Raw genomic sequence first — 27,407 nt, forward strand, 5'->3', positions numbered from 1 at the left:
CTTTGTAGCCTGCTCATCACGAGCCTTTCTCTTAACTCCATGCAGCACCCTCTGCTACAGGCCTGTGTTGGGGACAACAGGTCGGCCTCCCATCTGTTGTGGGGGTGGGTGTCACTTTCCAGTCTGGATGGTCTTCGGGCACACACACTTAGTCCCACAACCAAGGCTTTAGGGGCTTAATTATCCCCTAGATCCCCACCTTACTCTCAGGCTTGGCAAGTATTTATGGGGCATCTGTATCTGGTTAGGGACATCCACAGACTTTCATTCCCAGAAAAGCAAGGATGGGGGGTTGGGGGAGGAGGAGAAGCAGGGGCCCACCTTGCTGTTGCAACTTCTCGGGGGTGTCTCAGATAAGATATATAACATCAGCTTGAGCTACACCTCTCTGGAGCTTAGTGAGGTCCCAAGACATCCAGCATGCATTTCCCTCTGTCTGCTGGGTGGGCGGCAGTAAGAGTAGCTTGACCCTGCTTCCTGGCAGTGGGGCAAACTTGGGCACAGGCAACACTGACCAGCGACTGACATGGGAGGCAGAAGTCATCGGGCCTGTGAGCATGCACAGGCAGGAGGGAAGGAGCCCCACACTCAGGCTAGCAGCCCCTTTGCCTTGAGAAAAGCATTTAGTACAAAGTGAGCATTTACGGTGGCCCTGGGCAATATTAGCACGGGCGGCGGCGGATATAATGGCTCATTTCGCTTTCTATCAAACGCTTGTCCAGGAAAGCCTTGTATTAGAGTTCTGATACCTGAGGGGTTCCTTGTGAATTTTAAATCATGTTCCTAGTTAAGCCTCAAAAGGCTTCATGGATGGAAAGGTTCTTTGATTTTCTTTGAAGTGGTTGGAGGAATTTGATTACTCTTGGCAGTCAAGCCGCCTTTTATGACACTGTTTATAAATAATTACTCATGAGCTAGGCTGGAGTTTCAAGGTGTTAGATTTTAAGAAACCAAAATTAGTCACATAAGTGAGTACGAGGAGTTGGGAGGGGAGAAGGGCCACGATGTTCCTCTTTAAAGTGTTTTCTTAGGCTTGTGCAATTTGGGGGCACTTACAAGAGCCAGGAAGAGAGAGGAGGAGCACCCCATCCCCACCCCCGCCAGAGCCCCAGCCCAGGGCCTTCACCAATATGAACTCCCCAGCCAGTTATCCGACTTAGTCCCAGGATGCCCTGGTTACACCTCCCACGGGAGAGAAGTCTCCTTCCTTCCCCAGCTCCAGCACCCCTGAACCCTGATGGATCCAGTGGCATTCCAAGGAACGGGCTAAGGCCTGTGCTCAGAGCAGTGGGTGCCGAGTAGATTCACACAGCAGCCCTCCATCCTCCTGGCTTTGTCTGAGCAGGCATTCTTTCGGCATAGCAACTTTCCAGAGTTCTAGCAGGAAACCTTTGATCACTCCCCTGCTGCTCTCCAAACCCTAGATTAAACTTTGGCTCCAGCCGTACCTTCACCTTTCACTGGACCGAGTGTCCACAAACCCACGGGTATTTCCTACCTGCTGTGGCATCTCTCCCTCAGGTGGAGGCCCTGGGAGGCCTTGTCCTAGCCTGTGACTCTAGAGTAGGAATGGGTCCCTTGCTTCCTGCCCTGAGCCCTGCCCTGACATCTCAGATGCTGGAAATGCCCCCAGTTTCCATGACAATCTATGCCATGTGCTGCCCCTCTTTGCCAGTGGCTCTGTGAGGCCTGGACTCTGGATGGCAGTGGCCAGTGGCAGCCCTGGGAACCACAGAACATCAAGGACAAAGGTTGTAGCGTCAGTGCTTTCCCCAGACCATTTTGAAGCTTTGCTTGGGGTCTCCTTCCCGGGAGGTAACCCTGGCATAGCTCCTAGCTGTGTGGGGTTCTTTGAGTCTCTTCCCTTTTACTAAAGTGTGTGTCTTGACTTGGCCCCCTGAGGATCCTTAGCAGCTCCTACAATGCTGACCAGCAAAGGGAGCCCTCTGTGGGTGGCAGCAATGGTGACTCAGTGGTTACATCCAGAGCTTGGGACAGTTGAGATGGCTATTGCCGGTGCTGCCGTGTTTGTGACCATGCAGCAGTGAGTGACCTGTGGATGAGACTTTGTACCTGCCCGCAGGGGACTGGCCATTTGCTGAGGACAGCTGTGACCATTTTTAGGCTTTGTAATGGAACTCACCATGGTGGAAGGGAAGCTGCTGCAAATAGCTTGATCAAGCCCTTCATGGTCGAACCTGGGTGCAGACTCAAGCAGGAAGAAGCAGTGAGACCCTGGGTATGTCCCGGGTGCATGGAGGCAGGACATTCTTGACAGTGAAAAGTATGTTTGGATCATTTGGGAAAACCAGGGCTGCCTCAGGCCTCTCAGCACAAGGAGGGGATCACTTGAGACCCCAGAGGGATTCTCTGAGCCCCAGAACTATTAGGAAAAGTGAGGCCTTTCCCAACCTTTTGGAAGCAGTGCTCCTGTGGGGTTCAAAGGAACCTAAAGTATCAGGAGACATGGTCAGCAGAGTACTGTGGTGCCCGAGTTATATGGCTCACTGCGCCTAGCCTGCCCTCTGTGTGGAGACATGTGGAACCTGTCATGTCCTCTGGGAATTTGGAACTACAGAGCTAAAGGATCCCTGGACCCACCTCTGTGTCTCTCCCAGAGTGGACAGTCATTCACATGTCACCGCCACGTGGTGAAGAGTCATTCCATGTGCACAGTAGAGTCTCAAGAGAGTTGGGATAGACAGTATTCACGTGTCCTGTGTCCTAAGGTTAAGGGGAGTCACTCTGGACAAGTCGGATGGAGGTGACATCAAGACACTTCATTGGCACTCACCCGTGGGCCTACGTGTCCATTTGATCTTGTTTGGGACCTGATCCTTTGCACTGTGGGATGCTTCTCTTGCCAGCAACTACTCCATGGTTTCTGAGATGACCCACTAGGGCTTCTGCAGAAACCAATACTGTCTCAGAGCCAGGACTTACAGCCACAAAGAAGCTGCCAGGGTTTTAAAAATTTTGCATAGAAGGGGCTGGGGATTTAGCTCAGTGGTAGAACGCTTACCTAGGAAGCACAAGGCCCTGGGTTCGGTCCCCAGCTCCGAAAAAAAAGAACCAAAAAAAAAATTTTGCATAGAGATGCCCACATTTGAAACAAAGACTTGCCCACCTTGGGCTTTATAAATCTGGCCTGTACACCACAGGTTTCTTTCCATTATTTTCTCCTGTAAAATGATGGGGTGGGAGGATACAATTTGCTAAATAAGAAGGCATAAATATATATATAAAATGCATCAAAGGTCGATTTACATAAAATACAACTTTATTTGAAAGAGTGTCCCCAAGACAAAGTCCCTGCTTAAAATGCTTTATGGCATTTGAAAATCCCAATTGTTTTTGATATTCATTAGTTTGGCAAACAAGTTACTGCGTCTGTGTCCCAGCGGAGATCGAAAAATAACCCACCTTGGTGATCGCTTACCTCTCTAAACACGGAGGATGCGTCTGGGGCTCGGCGTCTCCCAGCCTCAGTGTTATGAATGGCCATGTCACTGGCAGAGACGCAATCTGGGGAGGAAAGAAAGAAATAGACCCAGAGCAGCACAGGCGTGGGAGGCCACTTTGTCATGCCCAGAGCTGACATTCAAATCTTTTTCTTCCACAGTGCCGAGAGTTGTGATATTAGGTCCGCCTGCCTCAGGGAAAACCACCATCGTAAGTGCATTATATTAAATGTCATTGTAGAATGCGTCGTTCATGCTCCAGTGAACAGGAGGCTATGCACTTGTCCGCACTCCCACACTTCTCCTCCTGCCCACTTTCTCCTTACAAGTGGCAGCTCGTGTTTCTAGTTATGGTTTTACTTAGGTGTCTTAGTTAGGGTTTTCTGTCTGTAGAGACACCATGACCATGACAGCTCATCTAAGGAAAACCTTCAGCTGGGGCTGGCTTACTTATAGTTTAGAAGTTTAGTCCATTACCATCATGGTGGGGAGCATGGCAGCGTCAGGCAGACATGGTGCTGGCGAGGTAGCTGAGCGGTCCACATCTGGATTGGCAGGCAACAGGGAGAGTGAGCTGTGGAGCCTGAACCTTAAAGCCCACCCCCGGTGGCACCCTTACTCCAATAGTACAGTCCCTGTGATCTTGTGGGGACATTTTCATTCCATCCATCACAGGCGGGCATTCCCTCAGCTGTAGCTGTAGAGTGCATTTCTAGAAGGATTTTTCCATCAAGCAGCCTGCATCCCTTAGAGGCTTCCCTATGGAGTCTCAGTGCTGACCATGACTCCAGACTGTCCCCAAACTCGCAGCACTCCTTCCTCAGCCTCTCAGTAGCTGTGATTAACAGGCATGAGCCACCATGTCCAGCTGCAGGTTCAGGTTTCCTTTTTTTAAGATTTTTTTTTTTTACATTCTATTTATTTCACATGTGTTTATGTGTGCACATGTGCGTTGGTGGTTGGGAGAGGGCGCCATAGTTCACATATCGAGGTCAGAGAGTAACTGCTAGGAGTTGATGCTCTCTCTAGTAGGTGGGTCCCTGGGATCGAACTCAAGTCATCAAGATTAGCATCAGGCACCCAAACCCACCAAGCCAGCCCCTAGTTGTAGTTGCTAAAGGCCACAGATGGATTAGATTGTGATAATCAGAAGTGGGACTCTTTTCCCTTCTACGTTCATGTCATGGTGAGTGTCATGTCTTGGGTGATTCTTACATACACACCCAGTACATACTGCACGGTAAGGGTCAGCACGGCTGTCGTCATCTGTCTCTGTGTTGGTTTGTCCTGTGTCTCCGTTTGTAGTTTTTCTGTTTAGTCTCCTCCTTTTAGTCAGTTTCCCCAAACCCAGCCCCCACCATTACCTCACTTTTAGAGACAGGGGTTCCCCAACTTGTGAGTCCTTGGCATTACCTGGAAACTTCAGAGTCCTGGCCTCTGCTATAGAACGGTGTGCCACCCCCGGGCTATGCTGGACCGCATTTAAGATGCCTGCTGGGCTCTCTTACTGAGCTGAGTTCTCAGCAGTAGTGGAGCACCCTGGGCTGAGCGCCTCCTTCAGGTAAAAGGCTCCTCTCTGATCACAAAGAGGGAGTCGCTGGGCAGAGCAGGTGTGGAACACAGAGGCCAGTCTCCACCTCTCCCTTGTGGTCCACAGAACTCACTCAGAAAGGCAGCCGTTGGCCCATGAGTGGACAGCCAAACAGAGCCAAAATGGCGGGCAAGACAGTGCAGATGAGAGAGAGGCTGGGAAGCACCTGATGTGTCCACCTCCTGAGGGCCTTTCCAGTTACCCAAGAGCGGCTCCATTTCCCAGGGCCAGCCTTCTCTTCTTTTTCCAGGTTCTCACTCACACATGCCAGGCAAGTCCATCACTGCTAAGCTAAGGTCCCATCTCCGGCACCTCAGCCATCTTTTTTTCTAATAGAATGTGGAAGGATTTGGCAGAATTAATTTCATTGTGTTTTGTTTTGTTTGTTTTTAGACAGGGTCCCTTTATTTGATCAGGTTGGCCTCCACACTTCTCCTGCCTCAGCTTCCCAAATGTTAACATTACAGCAGTGTAGGATCATACCCAGCCTTGAGTGTGCGTGTGTGTGTGTGTGTGTGTGTGTGTGTGTGTGTAGACCAGAAGACAAATTCTTGAGTATTGTACTCATTAGTGAGAGTCTACTTCCTTTGAGACAGGGAACTCACTCCTGGCTTAGACTGCTTGACCAGGGATCCCCGCCTCCACCTTCACAGCACTGGGTTGCAAGTGCCACCACACCAGGAGTTGCTACATGGTTCTGGGGGCTGGATTCAAGTCTTTCTCCTTGTGAGGGAAACACGTTCCGGACTGAGTCATCCCCAGCCCATCATAGTTGTATACCCAAGGAGTGTGTTGTGATCACTGTCCTTCCTGCTTCCCTCTCTCCAGGCGATGTGGCTCTGCAAACATCTGAACAGCAACCTCATCACCAAGGAGAACTTATTAGAGAGAGAGTTTTCCCTCCTGTCTCTGGAAGCCAAGAAACACTACCAGGTTTACAAGGTAAGGCTGGCCCTGGGCCAAGGGCCAAGGACAGAGGACAGGGCAGCAAAGGCTTTAGATCTCCATTCCTACTTGCTTGGCTAGTTTCCATTTTCTTCTTAAAATTTTTTTAATGAGATTTCTTCTTATTTCTGCATGTGTGTGTGTGTGTGTGTGTGTGTGTGTGTGTGTGTGTGTGTATGTGCGCGCGCGCGCGCGCGCGCAGCTGTGTGTGCTGCTGACCTCAGAGGCTTGCGGAGGGTGTCAGATCCCCTGGAGCTGGAGTTCAAGGCGGTTGTAAGACAGCTAACATGGGTGCTGGGAACTCAGATGTTCTGGAAGACAGCGAGTACTCTTGAGCATTCTCTCCAGCCCTCCATTTTCTTTTGAATTTACCGAACAGCAAAGTCTTGGGTAACTAGGATTCAGGCAAATGTGATGGAGGGCAGGGGGGTTTCAGGCCCTTCCTTGTTTGAGTCAGACCTTTCACTGAACCTACAGCCCAACCTGTGAGGCTGGGCTGTCCTGCTAGTGACCCGGGTCTCTGCCTGTTTTAGATCCTTGCCTTGTATTTCAGGGCACTGTTTCTCTTCAGTCAAAGAGAAAAGCAAAACCCTTTTTCCCCGTTTAGGGCAAAGAGTGAGGATGTGTCTTTTGTCATTCTCTGAGGCTCAGGTTCCCTTCTCCTCCCGTGGGACCCTGGGGGTTTGCTAATATTTGAGTGTTTGTCCCCTCAGCCCCATCATTCATTTGTCTGGTGCCCTGGCCACAATCAAGGCCTCTTGGCCTTTCTAGTGCTTAGCCTCTGAACCACAGGAGCCATATCCATCAGTCCCCAGCCCCAGCCAGCCGTTATGCTCACCCGTGAGACGGAAATACGAGCCTGTCTGATCTTCCAACCAAACCCTGAACTTGAGTTATCCACCATGACAAAGGACCAAACCAAAGACTAAGGTGGACTGCAGCAGATAAGATCAGTGGTCAGACACGATGCCAGTGTGCTCTGTGGCCCACCACCTACCTGTCCAATGCCCCACTACCTACCCAGTGCCCCACCACCTGCCCAGTGCCCCACCACCTGCCTAGTGCCCCACCACCTGCCCAGTGCCCCACCACCTGCCCAGTGACCCCCACCACCTGCCCAGTGACTCCCCAGCTGCCAAATGACCCCCACCACCTTGCCCAGTGACCCACCACCTGCCCAGTGACCCATCTGTCTAGTGACCCCACCACCTGCCCAGTGCCTCACTACCTGCCCAGTGACTTACCACCTGCCCAGTGCCCTACCACCTGCCCAGTGACCCCCACCACCTGTCCAGTGACTTACCACCTGCCCAGTGCCCCCACCACCTGTCCAGTGCCCCCACCACCTGCCAAGCCACATGCACAGGCTGCGAGGGCATGAGCTGAAGGGTCTTAAGGTTCATTTGATGCTTTCCTAAGGGCAAGGTTGAGGTACTGGCAGGCACAGAAGAGCCTGGGACCAAAGTGTCAGAACACCCCAAGAGGCAAGACACTGAGGAATCATGGCAGCCAGGGTTCATACAGCTTTTGGCTTCTGCTGAACTTTATATTATGAAATATGTTAAAGATATGCAGGAGTCATGAGAACCTAGTGGGCCAGGCCCTGGCTTCAGCTGCTCCCATGCCAGGCCCACAGCTTTTAGGATTGATTCTCCACAGGAAACACGCAACTTAGGCAAACTCCTAGCTTCATGGAGCCCCAGCATCTTAGAAACTGTCTGTGGCGTGGCTTCTTTCATTTAGAGACAGTCTTCAGGAGCAGGGTCCAGCTGCAACATTAAGGTCCTGGGAATGAGAGCCCAGTGCAGCACCATCCAATACAATTTCCCTGTCCCTGCAGTTAATTGTGTCACAGTTGCTGTGTCAGGAGTGGGAGTTCAATCGTATGTTGCACTGGACCAGAGCTTGGAGAACTAGGCTCAGGGAGGCCTTCCTGCAGCTGGCTCTCCCTAATTCAGTTCTACACACTATATACAGTGTATTTTCCCCCTGCGTCCCAGACTGACTGTGTAGCTGACAGTGACTTTCAGCTTACGATGCTCTGTCCTGCACGTCCTGAGCGTTAGGATGGCAGGCACGTGCCACCACGCTCGGCTTTGTGTCTACAAATCTCAAATCTGGGGGATACAGCCCTCGTTTCTGGCTTCTGAGCTAGCTTGGTAGCCTCTCCCCAGATTCCAGGGCTGCCCATTTCTCTCAGGGTGTCACTGGCTAGAGTGTGCCCCTCTCATTCTCTTCTTTCTCTTGCCCCTGTCCCCAACCCCTGCCTCTTAATTTCCTGCTAACCTGCAGCAGCTGAGCTTTGCATAAGAGTCTGGAAAATGTTCTTTTAAGAAAACAAAACGGGGCTGGGGATTTAGCTCAGTGGTAGAGTGCTTACCTAGGAAGCGCAAGGCCCTGGGTTCGGTCCTCAGCTCCAGAAAAACAAAAAAACAAAAAAACAAAAAAAAAAAAAAAAAAGAAAGCAAAACAAAATAAAACAAAGAAAAACAAAACAACAAAAACATTTTACTTTGAAATTATATTTAAGCATGTGTGCACGTGTGTGTACTCAGGCACCAAGGCACTTGTGGAGATCAGAGAACAACTTGGAAGTGTAGATTCTCTTTTCCACCCAGTGGGTTTCAAGAATTGAACTCAGGTCATCAGGGTTGGCGGCTCCTGTCTTTACCCATTCAGCTATCTCTCTGGACCTGGGAAAGGTTCTTAACCAGGGACTCTCAGTTCCTCCCTTTCTGCTATACTGCTGGAGTCTGTACTGGGTATTAAAGTGCCCACCTAGGTAACCCAGGGACATTAGGGTGGCTGAGAACAGAACCTGCCAGTGACCCAAATTCATACCATTCCTGTGTGAAATGAAGTCCAATTCTAGGAATTAAGTGGTCCTGGAGGCAGAACCAGGCACAGACCATAAACCTGGCACCTCTGGGCAGCCAATAGACAATGCCCTTCAAGAGAGTAAGGCATACACCACTGGGCCCCAGAAGCTGCTATCAGCAACACTGGACGCTGCCAGGGGAGAAAAGGAACCCCCAGCTGCTGAAGTAGATGTAGCCAGGGCTGTCGTTCAGCAGTGAGGATGCCGACTGCCCAAGGTCAGTCTAGGCACTCACACCTGGGCTGGGAGAGGCCACCCTGGGCTCTGTCTACTTGTCTGTGCCCCTCCTCCCTAAAGGTGGGGATGCACCACCAGATTCTGGAAAGAAGAGGCCTGACTCCTGCAAAGACAGTTTGGCAGGGCTTCGAGAAGCAGCCCAGAAGCCCTTGTGGTGATATGACACATCAAAGCTGCCATCTAGACAGCACAATGTCAGGGAACGGCAGGGGGCACTTGGGATGGGCCCTGCTCAAAGCCACTACCTAGCCCCTGCTGGGAGGGCTTCCAGAGGCATGTACCCCACCCTGGCCTGCTTCCTTTCAACCTCATTGCTTTGACTGCTTGAATTCCCTGTCTGTTTCTATACCGATGTGAATACTGCATTGGTGAATGGCAGGAGGGAGGGAGGGGGAACCCTGGGAACTGTGCTGGCTGGGAGGAGTCTGGAAGAGAATGAGAAGGTGCTACCTACCCACTCCTGCTACATAGCCAACGCAGGGAACTCCACTGGGCCCCTGGGACGAAGTGGGTGCCAACAAAAAGGCAACTCACTTGCTAGTGGCTCCTCACCTGCGGGCCCTTTGACTCTGAGGTCACCTTAGACCAGAGGTTCTCCTTGTGAGGCCCCCACTCTAGGAACAATGCCATCACTTGGGGACATGTTGGAAAAACAGATTCTCAAGTCCAGAACTTCCCGACTGGGTTCCAGGAAAACCACTGGCAGGGCTGGTGTGGCCCAGTTGACTCACCTAGCATGCATGCATCAGGCCCGGTGTTAGACCCTCAGTAAGCTGAGAATGGTAACACGTGCCTGTCATCTCAGCACATGGAAAGAAGAGGCATCCTTGGCTACATAGGAGTTGGAGGAGAGCCCTGGCAACACAAAACCTTCTCTCAGAAGAGCAGGGGTGGGGCAGGCACAGCGGCACCCACCTTTAGTCCCAACACTCAAGAAGCAGAGGAAAGAGGATCTCTGAGTTTGCCAGCCTGGTCTACAGAGCAAGTTCCAGGGCAATCAGGTATACACAGAAAAAAAACTATCTCAAAACAAAAACAAAACAAACAAATAAAAAAAATGCAGGGGCTGTGGGAGGGGCCCTTGGGAGATGAGTAAATAGGGAAAGAGCTTGCTATGCAAGCATGAAGACCTGAGTTCAGGCCTCAGCACCCATGTGAAAAAGTCAGGTATGCAGCACGCATAACGATAGACACACAAAGAGTCCCAGGGTTTGCTAGCCCGCCAGCCTAGCCTACCCAGAATGCTCTAAGCCAGGGAGAGACCCTGTCTCAAAAAGCAAAGTAGGTGGCTCCTGAGACAGAGGTGCCAGGTCTGGTTGTTATGACTCCAGGACTTAGACATGTCACTGCTTCATAAAGGCCAGGCTCCCGGAAACATGATGCCCTGGCAGGGATCTGTTGGTCAACGTTCCCACCCGGCTCTCTGGGGTAAGAACTCACATCATTTGCCCATTATCATGATGTGAACATTGCCGGCTTTTGGGCAGCAGTGTGAAGTCACTGAGTGTGCGGTTGGAGAGAGGCGTACGTACACTCTTGGGCCTTGGCCAGTGGCTCCCACCCCTATTTTGTGTGTGGTACAAAGGCCAAAGACACAGTTTCTTTCCTTGAGAAATGCTGCTACCACTGCTGGGGAAGACAGACACATCCTTGAACAGCTTGTGGAATGGGACCTTCAGTATCTGCACTCCTGGGGTTTCCACCCGAGCGCTGTGGGGCATCAGGAGGCAAAGAGACTTGGAGGGTTTGGGAAGCCTGCTGTTGGGAGGTGGGCATGGCATTTGGGTGGTAAAAAAGACGGAGGATGTGGAAGGGCTGACAGGGGCATGCCTTCTCCAGGGAGAATGCTCAGGGCCCAATCAAGGGCTCTGCTCATGTCTGCCTGCCTGAGCTCCAGGCTGGGACTGGGGCCTCACACAGCATGTCTTTCTTTTAGAGAGTGCCCAATTCGACTCTTGTCAGCCTGGTCCAGGAGCGTCTGAATGAGGATGACTGCCTCAGAAGGGTAAGACTGCCCGTCCCTGCATGGTACAACACTGCCCAACTGGGGGTGGTTACCAGGATAAGGGGGAAGGGAGGTGTCCATCTTCAAGAGTGGCTATCAGAGAAGGTGAAATTGGGAACTAGAAGCTCAACAAAGGTCAGCCTGTGGTCATGGGCTTCAGGGTAGCTGTGGGTGTTGACAACTATGTTGGGTGTCTATGGGGACAATTAAGCCATTCTGAAGGGACCCTAGGAGAGCCCAGCCAGCAAAAGGCAATAGCCAAAGAGTGTGGTGTAGACACTGAGAGAACCAATTAGTGACTGAAGTGACCAAGGTCTTTAGCTTTTTATTTGTTTTGAAGATTTATTTATTTTTAGTTTATGAGTCAGTGTTTCACCTTCGTTTTGTATGTATGCCTGTGCACTGCATGTGTGGGGTGCTCATGGTGGCCAGGAGAGGGCATAAGGTCCCGTGGAACTGCAGACATAGACATTGTCGAGTTGGATGCTGGGAGTTAAACTCTGGTTTGGAAGAGCAGCCAGGGCTTTTAACTGTGGAGCTCCAGCCCCAGCTTTCGTCCTTCCCACCATTCTCCAGACAGTTTCAGGGCATCTGGCTCAGTCTGAGAGCCGGCCACAGGTAAGCAGTGTCACATTAAAAGCAATCAGAGGAAAGGGGACAGAAGCGTGTGCTGGCTAACAGTAGAGCAGATGGCTCCTGCCCCACAAGGCAGGGGGAAAGGTCCCATGCTAAGGCACGCAAGGGTGTCTCACAGTGTGCCTGGCCTTTCCACACCCAGAGTGGGCTGAGCAGCAAGGCGGGAGCCAGGGGCCGTGCAGCAACGTGATGACTATCTGGTGACCTGTTCTCTGGGGCTCGGCGTGCATATTGGGGTGACAGTGGCAGCATGGCAGTAACAACCAACATGGCTGTCCTCACATCAGTTGATCCCACACACCACACATTCTTTCTCCTCTCCCTCTGGTGCTCTAGTAACACGGGTGTTGTCTTATAGGACCCCAGGGCTCTGGTCTGTCTTTATTTCTGTTCTTCAGATAGGATAACTTACAGCGAACTTCATCAGGTTCCTTAGTTCTTCCTGTCCCATCTTCTGTCCACCACTGAGCGCATCCAGTGAGGTTTTTATTTGGGTTATTTTTTCCTCAGTCCCCATAGTCCAGTTGGTTCTTCTGACTCCTGTTTCATTGCCGAGACACTGTATCTTTCCATGTTTACTAGATTGGCTTTAAAAACATAGCTGTCTGGCAGCAGTGGAGGTGCACACCTTTAATCCCAGCACTGGGAGGCAGAGGCAGGAGGATCTAAGTTGGAGGCCAGTCTGGTCTACAGAGTGAATTCCAGGAGAGCCAGGGCTACACAGAGAATCTGGTCTTGAAAAACAAAAACAAAACAACAACAAAAATTAGCTGGCCTCAGAGTCTTTGTTTCGTGAGTGATTTCAGTCCCAGAGCCATACCTTGGTGATAGTTTTTCTTCCTCCATATGAGTCAGGACTGGCCTTGATCTCCTGGGCTGAGCAGGTTAAATCCTGGATGCTTTTCACGTCATGAGACTCTGGGTCCTGTGCTGTGAGAATGTTGACATTTTCGTCTTGGCAGGTAGTTGATTCTTTTGGGTTCTATCTAACAAGTTCCACTCAGGCTGCTCTGGGATTTGGTTTTGGTGTGGACCTCGCTTTCAGCTGCTTTGTGAGGACTGCAGGGCCACGCCATTCCTTGCTGCCTCTGCACCACCCAGGAGAACTTGGGTGAGGTCAAAGCCTTCATTTTTCAGCAAATTCCTTGGAATACCGTTGGGGAAGGCGTGTGGTGGCAGGGGTGTGAGGCGGTCAGCCACGTTGTGTCCACAGACAGGAGTCAGAGCGAGAGATGGGGGTGGTGCTCAGCTCACTGAGAGCCCAGCCAATGGGATGATGCCACGCATGTTCACGTGGGTTTTCTCTGCTCCGTTAACCCTTTAGAAATGCTCTCCTGGACACCCAGGGAGGGGATTCCATGGTGGTTCTGAATCCAGAGGCTGGAAATGCAGGCCAATCACCATTTCTTTAAAAAGAAAATAATAATAATAATAATAATAATAATAATAATAATAATAATAATAAAAACTCGGGCTGCCTTCCTAGGTCCCTTCCCTGCCCACTTCCTGTTGTACTCCTCAGGATTTTACTCCTGGGACCCTCTCTCATGTTTCCTACAGACCACCCCCATGCCAGGACCACACACTGGGATAGTAGAGAAAGAGTTAGCAGGACATGTACTCCAATTTCTTGGGACCCCGTTCCTGAGCTAACTCTGTAGACCAGGCAGGCGTCAACCTTAGAGAGATCCACCTGCCTCTGCCTCTGCCTCCCAGAGCCAGGGCTCTTCTGACAAACTTTGCCGTGATGAGATCGTTTGGGCTTGCTGGCTCTATGTCCGTGCGGCAGCTCCCAGCTCTGATGTAACGTAAAGGCAGCTAAATACAGGTGTCTGAAAGGGCACAACTGCATCCCAGTGAAACTTTACAAAAGCATCTAGGATTGGCCAGGTGTGTATAACTGGCCTGAGTTGCTGGAGTGACCCTGGAGGGCCTGGCAGTCGCGGTGGAGAGGACATGTCTATAGGGGTGCTGTGGTCTCCTCTCCATCCTTCAGCTACAACTGTAGGGAAACACAGAAGGTGGGAGGGAGGCAAGGAGGTAAAGAGGCGGGGAGGGGAAGCTCTCCTTGGTGCTGTGTAATGGGACAAACTGGCCAGTGTGGACACCGAGGCATCAGAGCCAGCTGAGAAGCACTGAGAGTCAGAGGCCTCTCAGGCCTCAGAGTAGAAGAAACAGTACTGATTGGTGAGAGTGTTTTCTCTGACTCCATTGCATCCCAGTGACAGTGTCCCGGTGTGGAAGCCTGCAGTGCACAGCCACAAATGCCTCAAGCTGAGTTACAGAGTGGTCTTGTGTGTCCCGGCAGCGAGATGCATTCTCCTGCTGCCCTTCTGTGTTTTATTGTAACACATAGAAATGCAGTATGCAGGACTAGAGATGGCTAAGCAATTAAGAGCGCTTACAGCTGTTACAGAGTTTGGTTCCCAGCAATCAGGTGGCTCACAATTGCCCATAACTCCAACTTCCGGGGAATCTAATTTAATATGTATAGGTAGCTGCATACATATTTGCATACATACATGCACACACACATGTACACATAAATATGAAATAGACACAAACCCAACTGGTCACAGGGTGATGGTTTCAGGGAAACTGTGGTTCTTCCATGATTCCAGTTGTACATCTCAAGCTCGCCCTCCAAGATACAGAAGTGTCACGTAGCTCACCCTGGCATTGCATCTCTGATCCTTGTGCCCACATGTCCTAAGTGCTGGCGTTACAGACAGGGACCATGATACAGGTCTGTGAGAGTGGGGGATGGTGAGCCCAGGACTTTGCATGTGGCAGGCCATCTCTCTTCTGCCTCAGCTGCATTCTCAGCCTAACCAAGTCTGATGTCTAGAGCCTTCTAGAACCTACTTACAAGCTTGATCTATGCACCCTCCTCTCACAGGACACCTAGTTCGAAGCCAAGCTTCCAGAGTCCTTGCCAAGAGTTCCCACTGCCATCAGAATGATGACATTTCCTGCTATGGACATGTTTATGTCACAGTTGCAGCCTTGATTATATCTTATTCTGTGTGATTACGTTGTATTGTGATTGACAGTGCTGACCACACAGATATTTATAATACTTATTGCCATGGTGACTGATAACGCGCGAACAGCTTTACCTGCTGCAGCTCATCGCAGGCTCATTTTTACTATTTAGAAAGCCCGTGACCTACGGTGGCCGCCCTGATCAGGCCCACAGCATGGAGCCAGGCCAAGTGCTCCCTCTATCATCTCTCCAAGTGATTGCTGTTTCTTTCCCTCCCTCCCCCGCCCCCACTGTGTGTGTGTGTGTGTGTGTGTGTGTGTGTGTGTTCCCTCCCCGCCCCCACTGTGTGTGTGTGTGTGTTCCCTCCCCCGCCCCCACTGTGTGTGTGTGTGTGTGTTCCCTCCCCCGCCCCCACTGTGTGTGTGTGTGTGTGTGTGTGTGTTCCCTCCCCCGCCCCCACTGTGTGTGTGTGTGTGTGTGCGCGCGCATGCGCGCGCGCACGTGCAATGTGTGTGGAGGCCTGAGTTTGACATCAGTGTTGTACTGAGGAGGGCCTCCTGTCATGGAGGTTATGTCTCCTGAGACTCGGCCATCATTCCGTCCGTGTTCACGCCTCCCACCTCCCCACTTGTCCAACGATGGCATTGGCCTTGAAGACAGAGGTGCCTCTCTGACCTACATGTCTGTGACTGTGGTTGTGCCTCAGCCGGAGTTACCTGGAGGGGAAGAGCCACCACCTCCAGTTTGCTTTAAGATTTCTTTTAACCTTCAAGGGGCATCCGAGGCCGTTTTTCATCTCCTCCCGATGGAGACAGATTTCCAGGGCGAGGCGAGGCTTCTAATTATGAGCTTTGGTTGTTCAAAAGCAAAACAAGCCCTCACCCAAAACAAGGAGGCTCTCTCGCTTTTCGGGAGAAAAATGACACATATGCATATTCATTTATATGGTAATTATTATTATTTAGCTACGCAGGGACTAGAATTGGTAATTTAGAGCACAAAAAGATCGCAGGGAAGAGCGCTCAGGGAAACGTAACCCATCAGGAGTCTGTAGTTAATGCCCTGTTTCTTTTCTTTTCTCTGCTTTTTTCTTCTTTTGCAATCTCTTTGAAGAATTTTATTTGAAGTGACCATCAAATGCATTGGAGAAAGAGAAATTAGCAATTTGTTTCAGAACTATGAAAAGGTGGCAGCTCAACCTGCCAGAGATTTAAGAGGTGCTCCGTAGGGACGGTCACGTCCCGGAGGTCAGAGTGCCCGCACCACTTTTGTGGACAAGGGTGAGCTAAGGAGGAAGGGATGAGTTTGTGAAGCACACAGAAAGAAAGGGTCCGAAGCAGAGACTCTGTGCTGCCCTGGCCAGCATGTGGCGTTCTGCTTGATACGGGTGATTGACACTCTCTTCCTTGGTCCAGGTTTCCTCCCATGGCTTCCTTCATGTGGCTTCCCAGCCCCTAGCATGCACGAGGCCCTGCATTCAATTCCCAGCACTGCATCAAAAAACCCAATATGACAGAAAAAAAAGTGAATTTATTTTTGGCCACAGTAATCCATTCAAATAGTTCAGAGCTCAGAACATACGGACGGCCCTTCTGGCCACCCTAAACCACCACCACCATATGGTTCTTCCCCTCAAGACAGCTATGGGGAAACCTGCCTTGGATGCTCACCCTTCAGAAGATGCTGCTATACACAGAGGAGATGGCATTTCTTTAAAACAGATATGAATCTGGGTACGGCACAAATCTGTAACCCAGCTGGGGGGACAGAGACAGGCGGATCCCTAGCCTGAGAGTCTAGCAGAATCAACTTCTACATGCACACATACATATGTGCAGCCTCCACATGCAAACATAACACCTGTGCATTCTCCACATGCACACATGCACACACACATGCACAGCCTCCACATGCATACATGCACACACCTGTGCAGCCTCCACACGCACGCATTCACCTGTGCACTTAACTTTTCCAAGCTATGTCCTTACAACCCCAGAACCCTCCTCAGCAGGGCTGCCTGCATTTGGCATTGATCCCCCACTCCCACTGGATACCCAGGCCTTTGAGTTCTCCTCTGGACTGACCCCACCCTACTCAGGACCTTGACACTGTTTTCTACTTCCTGGTGCCCACAGCTGTGTAGAAAATATGCAAGACTCTCCCTCCCCCTCCTTCTCCTCCTTCCCCTCCCCCCTCCATCTCCTCTCCCTCTTTTACCAACCTTCTTTTCTTCCCCTTTCCGCCCACCTGCCCAAGTGCTGAGGTCAGAGTTGTGCATGCCCACCTAGCTGACACTGCTCTCCAGCAGAAAACACAGAAGGAGCCAGAGCCATCGTCCCCCTGAGACTCTCAGATGTTCTCACCTAGCTCCTCCAATAGCGGCATTTCTTAACTCCGTCCAAGTAGACTCCGGGACAGCACATGGTGCTGAGCACTGCGCTGGAGCTCCTCAACCAGAGAATGAGGTGGTCACTGACAGGGACCGTGCACTGCACCACCTAAGCCTGGGAGACTCTCTGGTCATTTCCTGTCTGCATGCCCCAGCCCAGCTCTCTGAGAGGTGGCTTAGACCCAGCAGAGGTGGACACAAGCTACCTTGATTGTAGACCCAAAGAAGAGGATCCAGGTGGCTGACATGAGATCCGGCTCACTGAGACGCATACCACATGGGTTATTTTTAGCCGATGTTTGTAATGCAAGGAGAGGGGAGAGATGTTCAATGCACTGTTCACTGAGTGCCCAGGCTCTAGGAAGTGAAGAATCTCCAAGTCTCTCACATGGTGCCTATGCTCTGTAAATATTGATGGAAGGAAGGAAGGGATGCCACTTGGAGCTGTCCACCACCATGGCAATAAAACCCTCTCCAAGCTGCTGCTGGCCAGCAGAGTGGGGATGGTGGTTAAAGTCCAATAGAGGCACGTGGTCAGGGTGGAAAGTTTAAGAGGAGGTGTGAGCACTGTGGACATGCTTGTATTCAGGCTCCGTCACAGAGACAGAGCAGCTGCTGCCCTGGGTGCTTTAGATGGATGGTGGGGGGTTCTCTGGTGACACCCTGATGAAGGTCCCCACCATTTATGTTCCCAAGTTTCTCGTTCACCCTTGGTCTCCCACACGCTGATCACATTCAACCGTTACATCCCTAGCTGGCAGCACATCCTGACCGGGGCTTCGGGTTCTTCGGAGCCTCTTTCATGCTTATGCGGCGCCCTCTGCTGTGTAGTTTCCCAGTTTTTTTCTTTATTCCTTCCATTAATAGAAATGAGGTTCAACCAACAGGATGTCTGCTGTTAAGCCACAAAGCCTTGTGGATGAATTCAAGCTTATTTTCTTAGTATCCTCTCTGCTTGTTTGAGAAAGGATCTCATACTGTAGCCTAGGATAGCCTCTCTCTCTCTCTCTCTCTCAGCAATCCTCCTGCCTCAGCTTCTGAAGTGCTGGGATTACAGGTGTACCATCACCCTGACTCTGGTGGTATGACTAGGCATGGCCCCCATAGGCTCATGTGTTTCAATACTTGGCTATAGGGAGTGGCTCTATTAGGAGGTACAGTCTTGTTGGAGCAGGTGTGCCCTTGTTGGATGAAGTGTGGCATTGTGGGAGTGGAGCTTTGTGGTCTCCCATGCTCCAGCTACACCCTGTGATATGTCACCTTCTGCTGCCTGTGGATCCAGATGTAAAACTCCCGACTCCTCCAGCACCATGTCTGCCTGCATACCGGCATGTTTCCCATGGTGATGATAATGAGTTAAACTTCTGAACCTGTAAGCCAACCCCAATTAAATGCTTTCTTGATAAGAGTTGTCATGGTCACGGTGTCTCTTAACAGCAAAAAACCCCTAAGACATCGACTTTCCTGTTTCAACATATACTTTCATAGGTTTTCTTCTCAGAAATTATCTCCTTAAAACCTTTTACAAGAAGAGAAACTGGGGCTAGTGAGATGGTCTATCGGTGGAGCACCTGCCGTGTAAGTGCCAGGAAGGCAGAGACAGGCAAACTGGGTAAAAGCGAAAGCCCCATCGCAGAAGCTGGAGGGCTGGAGAGATGGCTCAGTGGTTAAGTCCCTGCTGCTCTTCCGGGGACTCAGGATTGGTTTGGGGGGCCAGTGGTTCAGTTCCCAGCCCCCACATCAGGTGGCTCACAGCTGCCTACAACTCCAGCTCCAGGGTACCTAAAGTCCCCTCCTGGAGTCCATCAGCACCTAAAATAATAAGGAGGAGAGGGAGGAGGAGGAGGAGGAAGAGGATGAGGATGTGGAAATTCCTGAGGAAGACATCTGAGCATGACCTCTGGCTTCCACACACATGCGTATACAAATGCATGCATGCACAAACCCTGAACATGTACACACAGACAGACACACAGATAACTAGAGGAGAGGAACTGAGGTGCTTGGGGACTTGGCTGTGGTTTGAGGGCCAGTGGGCCAGAACTGAGGGTGTTTTCCAGACCACCACAACAGAGCTTTAGGTCAGCTGCTGTCACTGTGGCTTTACACACTTGTGCCAGGCCCTGTTCTGTTGCCAGAACCAGATCCATGAGGACAGTCAAAGTCTGGGAAAACTGGGGCACTTGGGCAGGTGGGCGGAAAGGGGAAGAAAAGAAGGTTGGTAAAAGAGGGAGAGGAGATGGAGGGGGAGGGGGAGGAGGGGAAGGAGGAGAAGGAGGGGGAGGGAGAGTCTTGCATATTTTCAGTGTGGACTTGTGGAATACCAAGAGCCTTAAAGGACACTTTCAGGACCATGATCTAACAGTGTCGGTAGCACATCATACCTAGGAGTGCAGTCTTTTACACAGGGGGCCCTAAAGGGAGAACCAGCCGTAACCAGCCTCCGGGTCTTGAACAGTTGCTTGTCCCCAGGCTGGAAAGCAACTGGGCATAATTCAAGAACCCAGATACCCTGTGTTCTGCTCACTGCGTTTCAGACTGAGGGGTAGGGTTGTAAGCAGAAGAAGGCACACACAGTGAAGAATACAACTGCCGCCTGGGAGGAAGTTCCCACAAATTGTGGAGAGCCAGCATTTGCTGGCGCACACACCCGCCAGTGGCCCTGAACAACTGACCCATAAAGGCAAGAGAGGGCAGAGGGTCTGCTTGGCCTATCAGTTCACCCAAAGGAAGCATGGCACCCATTGCCCAGAGGAAGGGCAGGAAGTGAGTGCATGAGGCTGGTCTATGTGCTAGGGATAGAGCAGACAGCAGGTTGGGGATAGAGCCCAGTTGGTAGAATGCTTGCTTAGCATGCAGGAGGCCTACATTTGATCTCCCAATACTGCATAAAACCAGGCATGATGGCACACCTGTAATCCCAACAGTCGGGAGGTGGAGACAGGAAGATCATCAGTTCAAGGTCATCCTGGGCTACACTATTGAGTTCAAGGTCATCCTGGGCTACACTATTGAGTTCAAGGTCATCCTGGGCTACACTATTGAGTTCAAGGTCATCCTGGGTAGGTGAGATCCTGTCTCAAGAGAGAAAAAAAAGAGGCCAGCTCTGGGGTTGGGGATTTAGCTCAGTGGTAGAGCACTTGCCCAGCAAGCACAAGGCCCTGGGTTTGGTCCCCAGCTCTGAAAAAAAGAAAAAAGAAGAAGAAAAAAGAAAAAAAAAAAAGAGGCCAGCTCTGACCCTTGGAGGGGGTTGGAAGCTGGGTTGTCTCCCCTCCTGAGAGCCACAGAAATGCCTTGGCTATTGTCTTTACTCCACATAGAACCTAAAACTCCTCTTGGTACTCACAGATAAGTTTCTTTTAGACCTTGTGTGCAATCATGACAATTCTGATTTCCCAACAAAGTTGGAACACTGAATGTGTTTCTGACCCTCAGTTTTACGTTTACTCGGTGTGTTTCTAGAAACTCCACCCTCATTTTTGGTCATAGGTCATAGGTGCTTGACGGCAGAGATGTAACCCAAGCTAAGGAGCCCAATCGATTGCACAGAGCCAGGGGCTGCCTGCTAACCCCCTTGCAGTGTTACTGGACTCACATCAGAGCCTGTCAGTCCAAGGACATGGGCTGCTAAGCCGCTGTGGAGGGTCAAGGGTTGGTAGCTGTTGCTGACATACCTGAGGCTCTGAGGCCTCATTGCAGACGTATCTAGGACGGAAGGGGCTGGAAACAAAGCCGAGGCTTGAACTCTGCTCAGAAGCAGGTAAACAGCCATGGTGTAGGGTGAGGAACGTCACTACCACATTACCAGCCCTCCCTGGAGGGCCATGGAACCTCACCGTGACTGAGGTCATGGTGAATGTGATCTGGTACTGGCCTGGGAGGTGTGGGCCGATGTCTGCAGGCTGAGCGACAGGCACAGTGTGGCCGGAAGAAGGCACAGGAGGCTTCAGATTCCCTCTCCAGCCACTGGATGACCTGGAGTTTTTCCTGGAGCAGTGATGGGAGTCCGGTCAAAGTCATGCAAAGACAAAGGTTCAGGTTGACAGGGAAAGTAGCTGTGCCTTCGAGATCAGGGGTTCGGGACTGGGGTGGTTCAGAGCAAATAGTCAAAGGACACTGAGGCTGGGCGAAGACGGTTGTCTTTTGGGTGGGAATCGGGTAGAGTTTAGAGTGCAGTACCAATAGAGGGGATCGGACAGCCGGGGGCAGGCGGTGGGGACGGTGGCTGGTGTGTGGCTGGTGCCGGCGGAGGGATGAGCCATCATATTGTTGAATTGACCTATGTGGCCACCCCAGTGCCGTGCCTGCTCCAGAACTTCATGGGAACTTCACTTTCTCTGAACTATTTTAGGAAACTAACAGGATTACACTGAGAGAGTTGGGCTGTGTGAACAAAAGCAAACTATGGGATTATTTTGTTGGGGAAAGGGTTGTTTTGAGATCTTCTCTCACTATTTAGCCCAGGTTGATCTTGAACGCATAGCTGTCCTGCCTCAGGCTCCCCAGTCCTGAGATTCTAGGTGTCCTTTGTGCCATCCCCATCCCCAAAGGAAATGACTATGTTTTACTATCGAAAGGGTCCTTAGAGGCATCCTATCATCCTGTTGGCTCCTGTTTTGTATCATGAGTAGCATGCCCATTCATTCAATCTCAGCTAGATGGGCAGAACTAAGCCGAGATCCTCCGGGCCAGAGGATGATCAGGAGAACCCATACTCTGGCTTCTTTTTGAGGAGTCAGGGAAGGAGGGAAGCACATCACAGACACCTGAGGCCCCGCCCCCGCCCCGCCCCTCAAGCCCACAGCTGATCTTTCCTGTATGGAATCACAATACTGACAGCTGAACAACCGGGTTGGCGAAGGGGTGTGTGGTGGTATAGTCAGGCACGAGTTTGAGCACTGAGAATTAACTCATCTGTGCCCTTGGCAGACTGAAGTATGTCCGAACCAGGTCCTGTTGGGGACTGGGGTCAGGGAGAAGGCCAGCCTCTCCTCCCTGTGGCCCACTTCTCTGTTGAGTTCTGCAGACCCAAGTAGGATTCCTTCCTACAGGCAGGCGGAGAAAAGAGTCTAGCCACCGGGAGGGAGTAGACATGAGTCTGAAGCTAGATGATCAGGTATAAAGTTCCCAGCCAGTCTGAGCCAGGCACACAAAGAACAGCTCACTTTTCTCAAAACTCTGAGGGCCATAGTAAATCTAGAGACGTACACCCATCTTTACCCCTGAGCCCTTTTCTCTTACATGTTGGGGACCACATAGCATTTCGTTTAGAGAAAAAGGAGGGTGGTGGTGGGTTTCTGTTGCTTCTCACACTTGCCTTGGTAACTCAGACTCTGGACCAAGGGAATGTGATTGAAATCCAAGCCTCAGGCCTCTGTGGTCTCCTGGGGGCCCTGGAGGATGCAGCCAAAAGCTCCCAGACGCCTCCCACGGAGCCTTCTCCAGTGGTCCTCAGCTGGGGCCAGAGGATGATAGGGAGAACCCATACTCTGGCTTCTTTTTGAGGAGTCAGGGAAGGAGGGAAGCACATCACAGAGCCAGCGGCCCAGAGGGCAACCAAGTTTCCCACAGGCCTCGCTAATTGCGCTTTGATAAGTCAGGAGGGCAGAAAGGGCCAGTGTTGTGCACAGTGCAGGCTGAGCCTCGCACGTCAGGCTGAACTCTGCTGAGCCTCGACAACTTCCCCGGGCTGCCTGGCTTCTCTGCTTCCCTTTCTTGCAGCTGTGACATCTGCTCAGTGCCTGTCCCTCCTGTGATACCATACCCCTTACAGCTGTGCAGGCCCCCAGCTCTGTGCAGAGTGCCCTGAGCATACGGCCTTTTTGATGTGTGATAAAACAGAGCCGAGCCACGGGGGTATGGTGAGCTGAGGCATCGGAATATCAATTAACCTGCTCGGAACAAAGCTGGGGCTCCAGTGTGGAACAGACAACTCACTGAAGTGTCAAGAAAATGGATAATGTATCTAATTAGGGGTTGCCTGACACCTCAGCACCAGGCCGGTCCTGGCCACTGGACCCGAGAACCTAGCAGAACACAGTGGTGGCAATTGTCTCGATGTCCCTGGCATGGTAGGCATCAGTTGGTGTTTCCTGATTAACTACTGCTTGCTTTAGTGAACATGTTCTCAGCTCCAATCGCCATTTCCCCCGGAAACTGCAGCCTGTTTTACAACTGTGCAGTGATCGAGCCACTGTGTGCATGAGTGTGTGTCTGTGTGTGTGTCTGTGCAAGCACACGCTCTGAGGAAGAGGGCTTTCTGAGCACTGAGCCTGGGGATGCTCACACTGAAGCCTTTATCCACTACTGTCCCTCCAAGGGCAACTGATGTAGACCCACATGGACAGCACAGGGATAGGTGTGTCCATGGACGCCTGCCCTGTGTGACAGGTGACTTCCTTGTCACAGGAGCCCCCTTCTTTATAGTTTATCTTCCCCATCAGAGCAGACCTGGAGACACCCTTCCTCTTCCTAGGGTCTCCAACCCGAATAGGATGTTACCATAAGCCCAGGAGTCCAGGGCTCCTGGTCTCCTGTTTTCCTGGTCATTGGGAACCCAGTTTTTGTTTGAACAAAGTGCGTGAGCGCTGTTCCTGAGATCAGCTTTAAGGACTTCAGACCAGTCCTGAAATCCACTGTGGAGTCATGCTCAGTGGGGCAATCCAGAAGTGACTCAAACCTGCAATCCCAAAACTTGGAAGGTGAGTTGAGGCAGGAGGATTGATACAGAGGTATGAGACCAGCCTAGTTACATACCAAGACCCTGTCTTTAAAACAAAGGCTGGATGTGGTGATGCACACCTGTGATCCCAGCACTCGGAGGCAGAGGCAGAAGGATCTCTGAGTTTGAGGCTAACCTGGTCTACAGAGCGAGTTCCAGGAAAGCAAGAACTACACTACTACTACCCTGTCTCAGAAAACCAAAAGCCAGAAAACAAACCAAAAGAAAGGAAGAAAGGAAGGAAGGAAGGAAGGGAGGGAGGAAGGAAGGAAGGAAGAAAAAGAGAGGAAGGAAGGAAGGAAGGAAAGAAGGAAGGGAGGAAGGAAGGAAGGAAGGAAGGAATAAGGAAAAGAGAAAAAGAAAGGAGAAAAGGAAAGAAAGGGAGAGAAAAGAAAAGAAGAGAAAAGAAAAGAAAAGAAAAGAAAAGAAAAGAAAAGAAAAGAAAAGAAAAGAAAAGGGGGCTAAAGCTGAACAACTAGCTCTTGTACTAGAGATAGCTGTATGTATCTGGGCTCGTGATTACTCCCCAGTGCCCATCATAGGAAGTGTGTGTGTGTGTGTGTGTGTGTGTGTGTGTGTGTGTGTAAGAATTTAACTGAAGTACCTGAGGATTCCGGTCCCCTCTTCCAGATCTGAAAGGGAGGGGTAGGCAGCAGCTTCTCCTCAGCCCCCATGGCTGCCCACCACTGTAGGAGCTCCTTCTGCCCTAACAAGGTCAGTGCCTATAACAAAGACTCGAGGGATCCAAAGACTGTTAATTCTCTCTCTCTCTCTCTCTCTCTCTCTCTCTCTCTCTCTCTCTCTCTCTCTCTCTCTCTCGTTCTGAAACCAAGGCCCTGTGGCAGTACTTCCCTATATAGAGAATTAATGAAATGTTGCCTGGTTTTTCCAACTGCTTTAGGCAGTAAATTTGTTTAGCTTTCTACAAAACCACCCGGGGAGGCTTTGGCACCTAAATATTTCCAAGGTGAAGAAATAGGATCATGATGGTGTGTGTGAATGCATGTATGAATGTGCATGTCCATGTGTGTGTAGAGGCCAGAGGTCAATATCTGATGTCATCTATTTCTCTCCAGCTTGTGTATTTTCTTGTTTGCTTGTTTGTTTTCGAGACAGGGTTTCTCTGTGTAGCCCTGGCTGAACCTGGAACTCACTATGTAGACCAGGCTAACCTAGAACTTAAAAGATCTGCCTGCCTCTGCCTCCTGAGAGCTGGGATGATGTCATGTGCCACTTTGCCTGGCTCCGCCTTATTTTTTGAGAAAGTCTCTAACTGAGCCTTGAACTTACCATTCAGTTAGACTGGCTGGCCAGGGAGCCCCTGAAATCCTCTTGTCTCTAGTTCCTCAGAGCTGGGGTTTTAGACACACCCTGACTTTTTATGTGTATCCTGGAGAATTCAAGCTTGGCCCCCATGTTTGTGCAGCAAAGTCTTGATTCTAAGGAAAGATGCCATTTGCCCTCCGTCTCGTAAGTCAGGATGTGGGGTATAGGCTCACCCTGTCAGTCCATCTTCCAGCCACAGACACTGACTCTTCAGGATGCCTGGGAGGGTCTCTGGGAAGTGGAGGGCTTCTTTGGCCTCCCTTCACTGTGAGGTGGACTCAAAGCTGTTTGATTGCTGGCTTGCTTTCACTCTTAAAAAGTTCACTTTTGCTGTGTCAGAGTTTCAAATCTAAAGATGTAGTGTGCGTGCGTGCATGCGTGTGTGCATGTGTGTGTGTGCATGTGTGTGTGCCTGTGTGTGCGCGTGCGTGCGTGTGTATGTGTGTGTGCCTGTGTGTGTGCGTGCGTGGTCTAACTCTAGACTCTCTGGACTTGAAAGGACTGTAGCAACTGTTAAGTGCAGGAGTTGCTGATGGGCAGAAGAAAGCAAACGGGAAGACGAGTCACTGGCTTCTGCATAGACCATCAGCTGCTCATGAATTAATCTACGCCATCAGTGTTACTCCGAAGTCCTCAGAGCCTCTGTCCTGCAGGAAACTCAACAAAAAATGTTTTGATGCTCACTTGAAAGAGTACATTTTTTGAAAAAGGAGGAGGAAAGATTCTATTAAATATAAAACAATAAACCATAAAATTGTGATAACTTTAAAGGTTAAACAAACATAGCTTAGTAATCTACAAAGAAAGAGGTGACAGCCAAGTTCCTGGCAGCCATTACAGTCTGAAAAGAAAGGCCTCTGATGGGGAGAGCTGTTCTGGGCCAAGGTTGGGACGGCTGGGAGCCTCCAGGTAGCAAAGTAGATCTCAGCCTCCTGTGTTCACAAAAGAAAGCATCGTTCTATTAAATTTTCAGTCTGAAACCATGAGCGAGCACGCTTTAAATACAAGAGAATATTTACCTCCTTTTGTAGTAGGAAAGGCCTTTTTATGCACCCACAAACACCATAGTCCAAAGCAGAGGCACTGACTTAACAAAAACTCCTTGAGCACACACTTGGCAGTTACAGGCAAACGTTGGAAAATGTGGCAAGGATCTGCCTCAAATGGCTATGGTAGTGTTTGACAATGTGGATTTGATTCTTAATGTGTAAATTAAAGCAGTCTGGGGTATATTATATTTTGTGGGACAGGTTTTCTCCCGGAGTAGTGTCCAGCATTGGTAACTATGCAGGGAAGGGAGACAGGTGCTTTGCCACCAGTCACAAACTGTGGTATGATGGAGCTGGAGAGGTGGCCCAGCAGGTGAGTGCTGTGACTGCTCTGAAGAACTGAGTTCAAGTCCCACCACCCACATCAGCTAGTTCACCACTCTATAACTTCAGCCCCAGGGAATCTGAGGTCTCTTTCTGGCCTCTGAGGGCATCCATGGCACATGCAGACATACAACCACATAATAACCTTTAAAACAAAAGTTTAAAATACACACACACACACATACTACACACACACACACTACACACACACACACTATACACACACATACTACACACACACACACTATGCATACATACACACACACACTATATACACACACCATACATACACACACACACATACACCACACACACACACACACACACACAAGCACACCATACATATACACACACACATCACACACCATACATGCCACACACACCACACATACACAGACACACACATACCATACACACCACACACTACACACATATACCACACACACACACACACATATATATATATATACACACACACACATCACACACCATACATGCCACACACACCACACATACACAGACACACACATACCATACACACCACACACTACACACATATACCACACACACACACACATATATATATATACACACACACATCACACACCATACATGCCACACACACCACACACACACACCACACACATATATACACACACATCACACACCACACCATACATACCACACACACCACACACACACACACACACACACACACACACACAATTCTAAATTGATTTTATTCCCCTTCGCATCCCCCAGATAGGGTTTCTCTCTGTAGCCTTTGCTGTCCTAGAACTCACTTTGTAGACCAAGCTAGCTTCAAATTCTGCCTCTGGAGGCTCAAATTAAAGGC

The 27,407-nt window shown here is 50.5% G+C and overlaps 1 protein-coding gene across 7 annotated transcripts in view; it reads left to right on the top strand.

The window, feature by feature from the left end:
• Ak8 (adenylate kinase 8) overlaps positions 1-27,407 on the top strand; it is a 115,541-nt gene that overhangs the window by 5,718 nt on the left and 82,416 nt on the right. For all 7 annotated transcript variants that reach the window (XM_017591827.3, XM_017591826.3, XM_006233794.5 and 4 more), the window contains 3 exons: positions 3,623-3,672; positions 5,881-5,994; positions 11,049-11,117. In XM_017591827.3, coding sequence (XP_017447316.1) covers positions 3,623-3,672; positions 5,881-5,994; positions 11,049-11,117 — 233 coding nt within the window. The remainder of the gene's footprint in view (positions 1-3,622; positions 3,673-5,880; positions 5,995-11,048; positions 11,118-27,407) is intronic.

This window comes from Rattus norvegicus, chromosome 3 (genome assembly GCF_036323735.1).
Source record: "Rattus norvegicus strain BN/NHsdMcwi chromosome 3, GRCr8, whole genome shotgun sequence".
Lineage (NCBI taxonomy): Eukaryota > Metazoa > Chordata > Mammalia > Rodentia > Muridae > Rattus > Rattus norvegicus.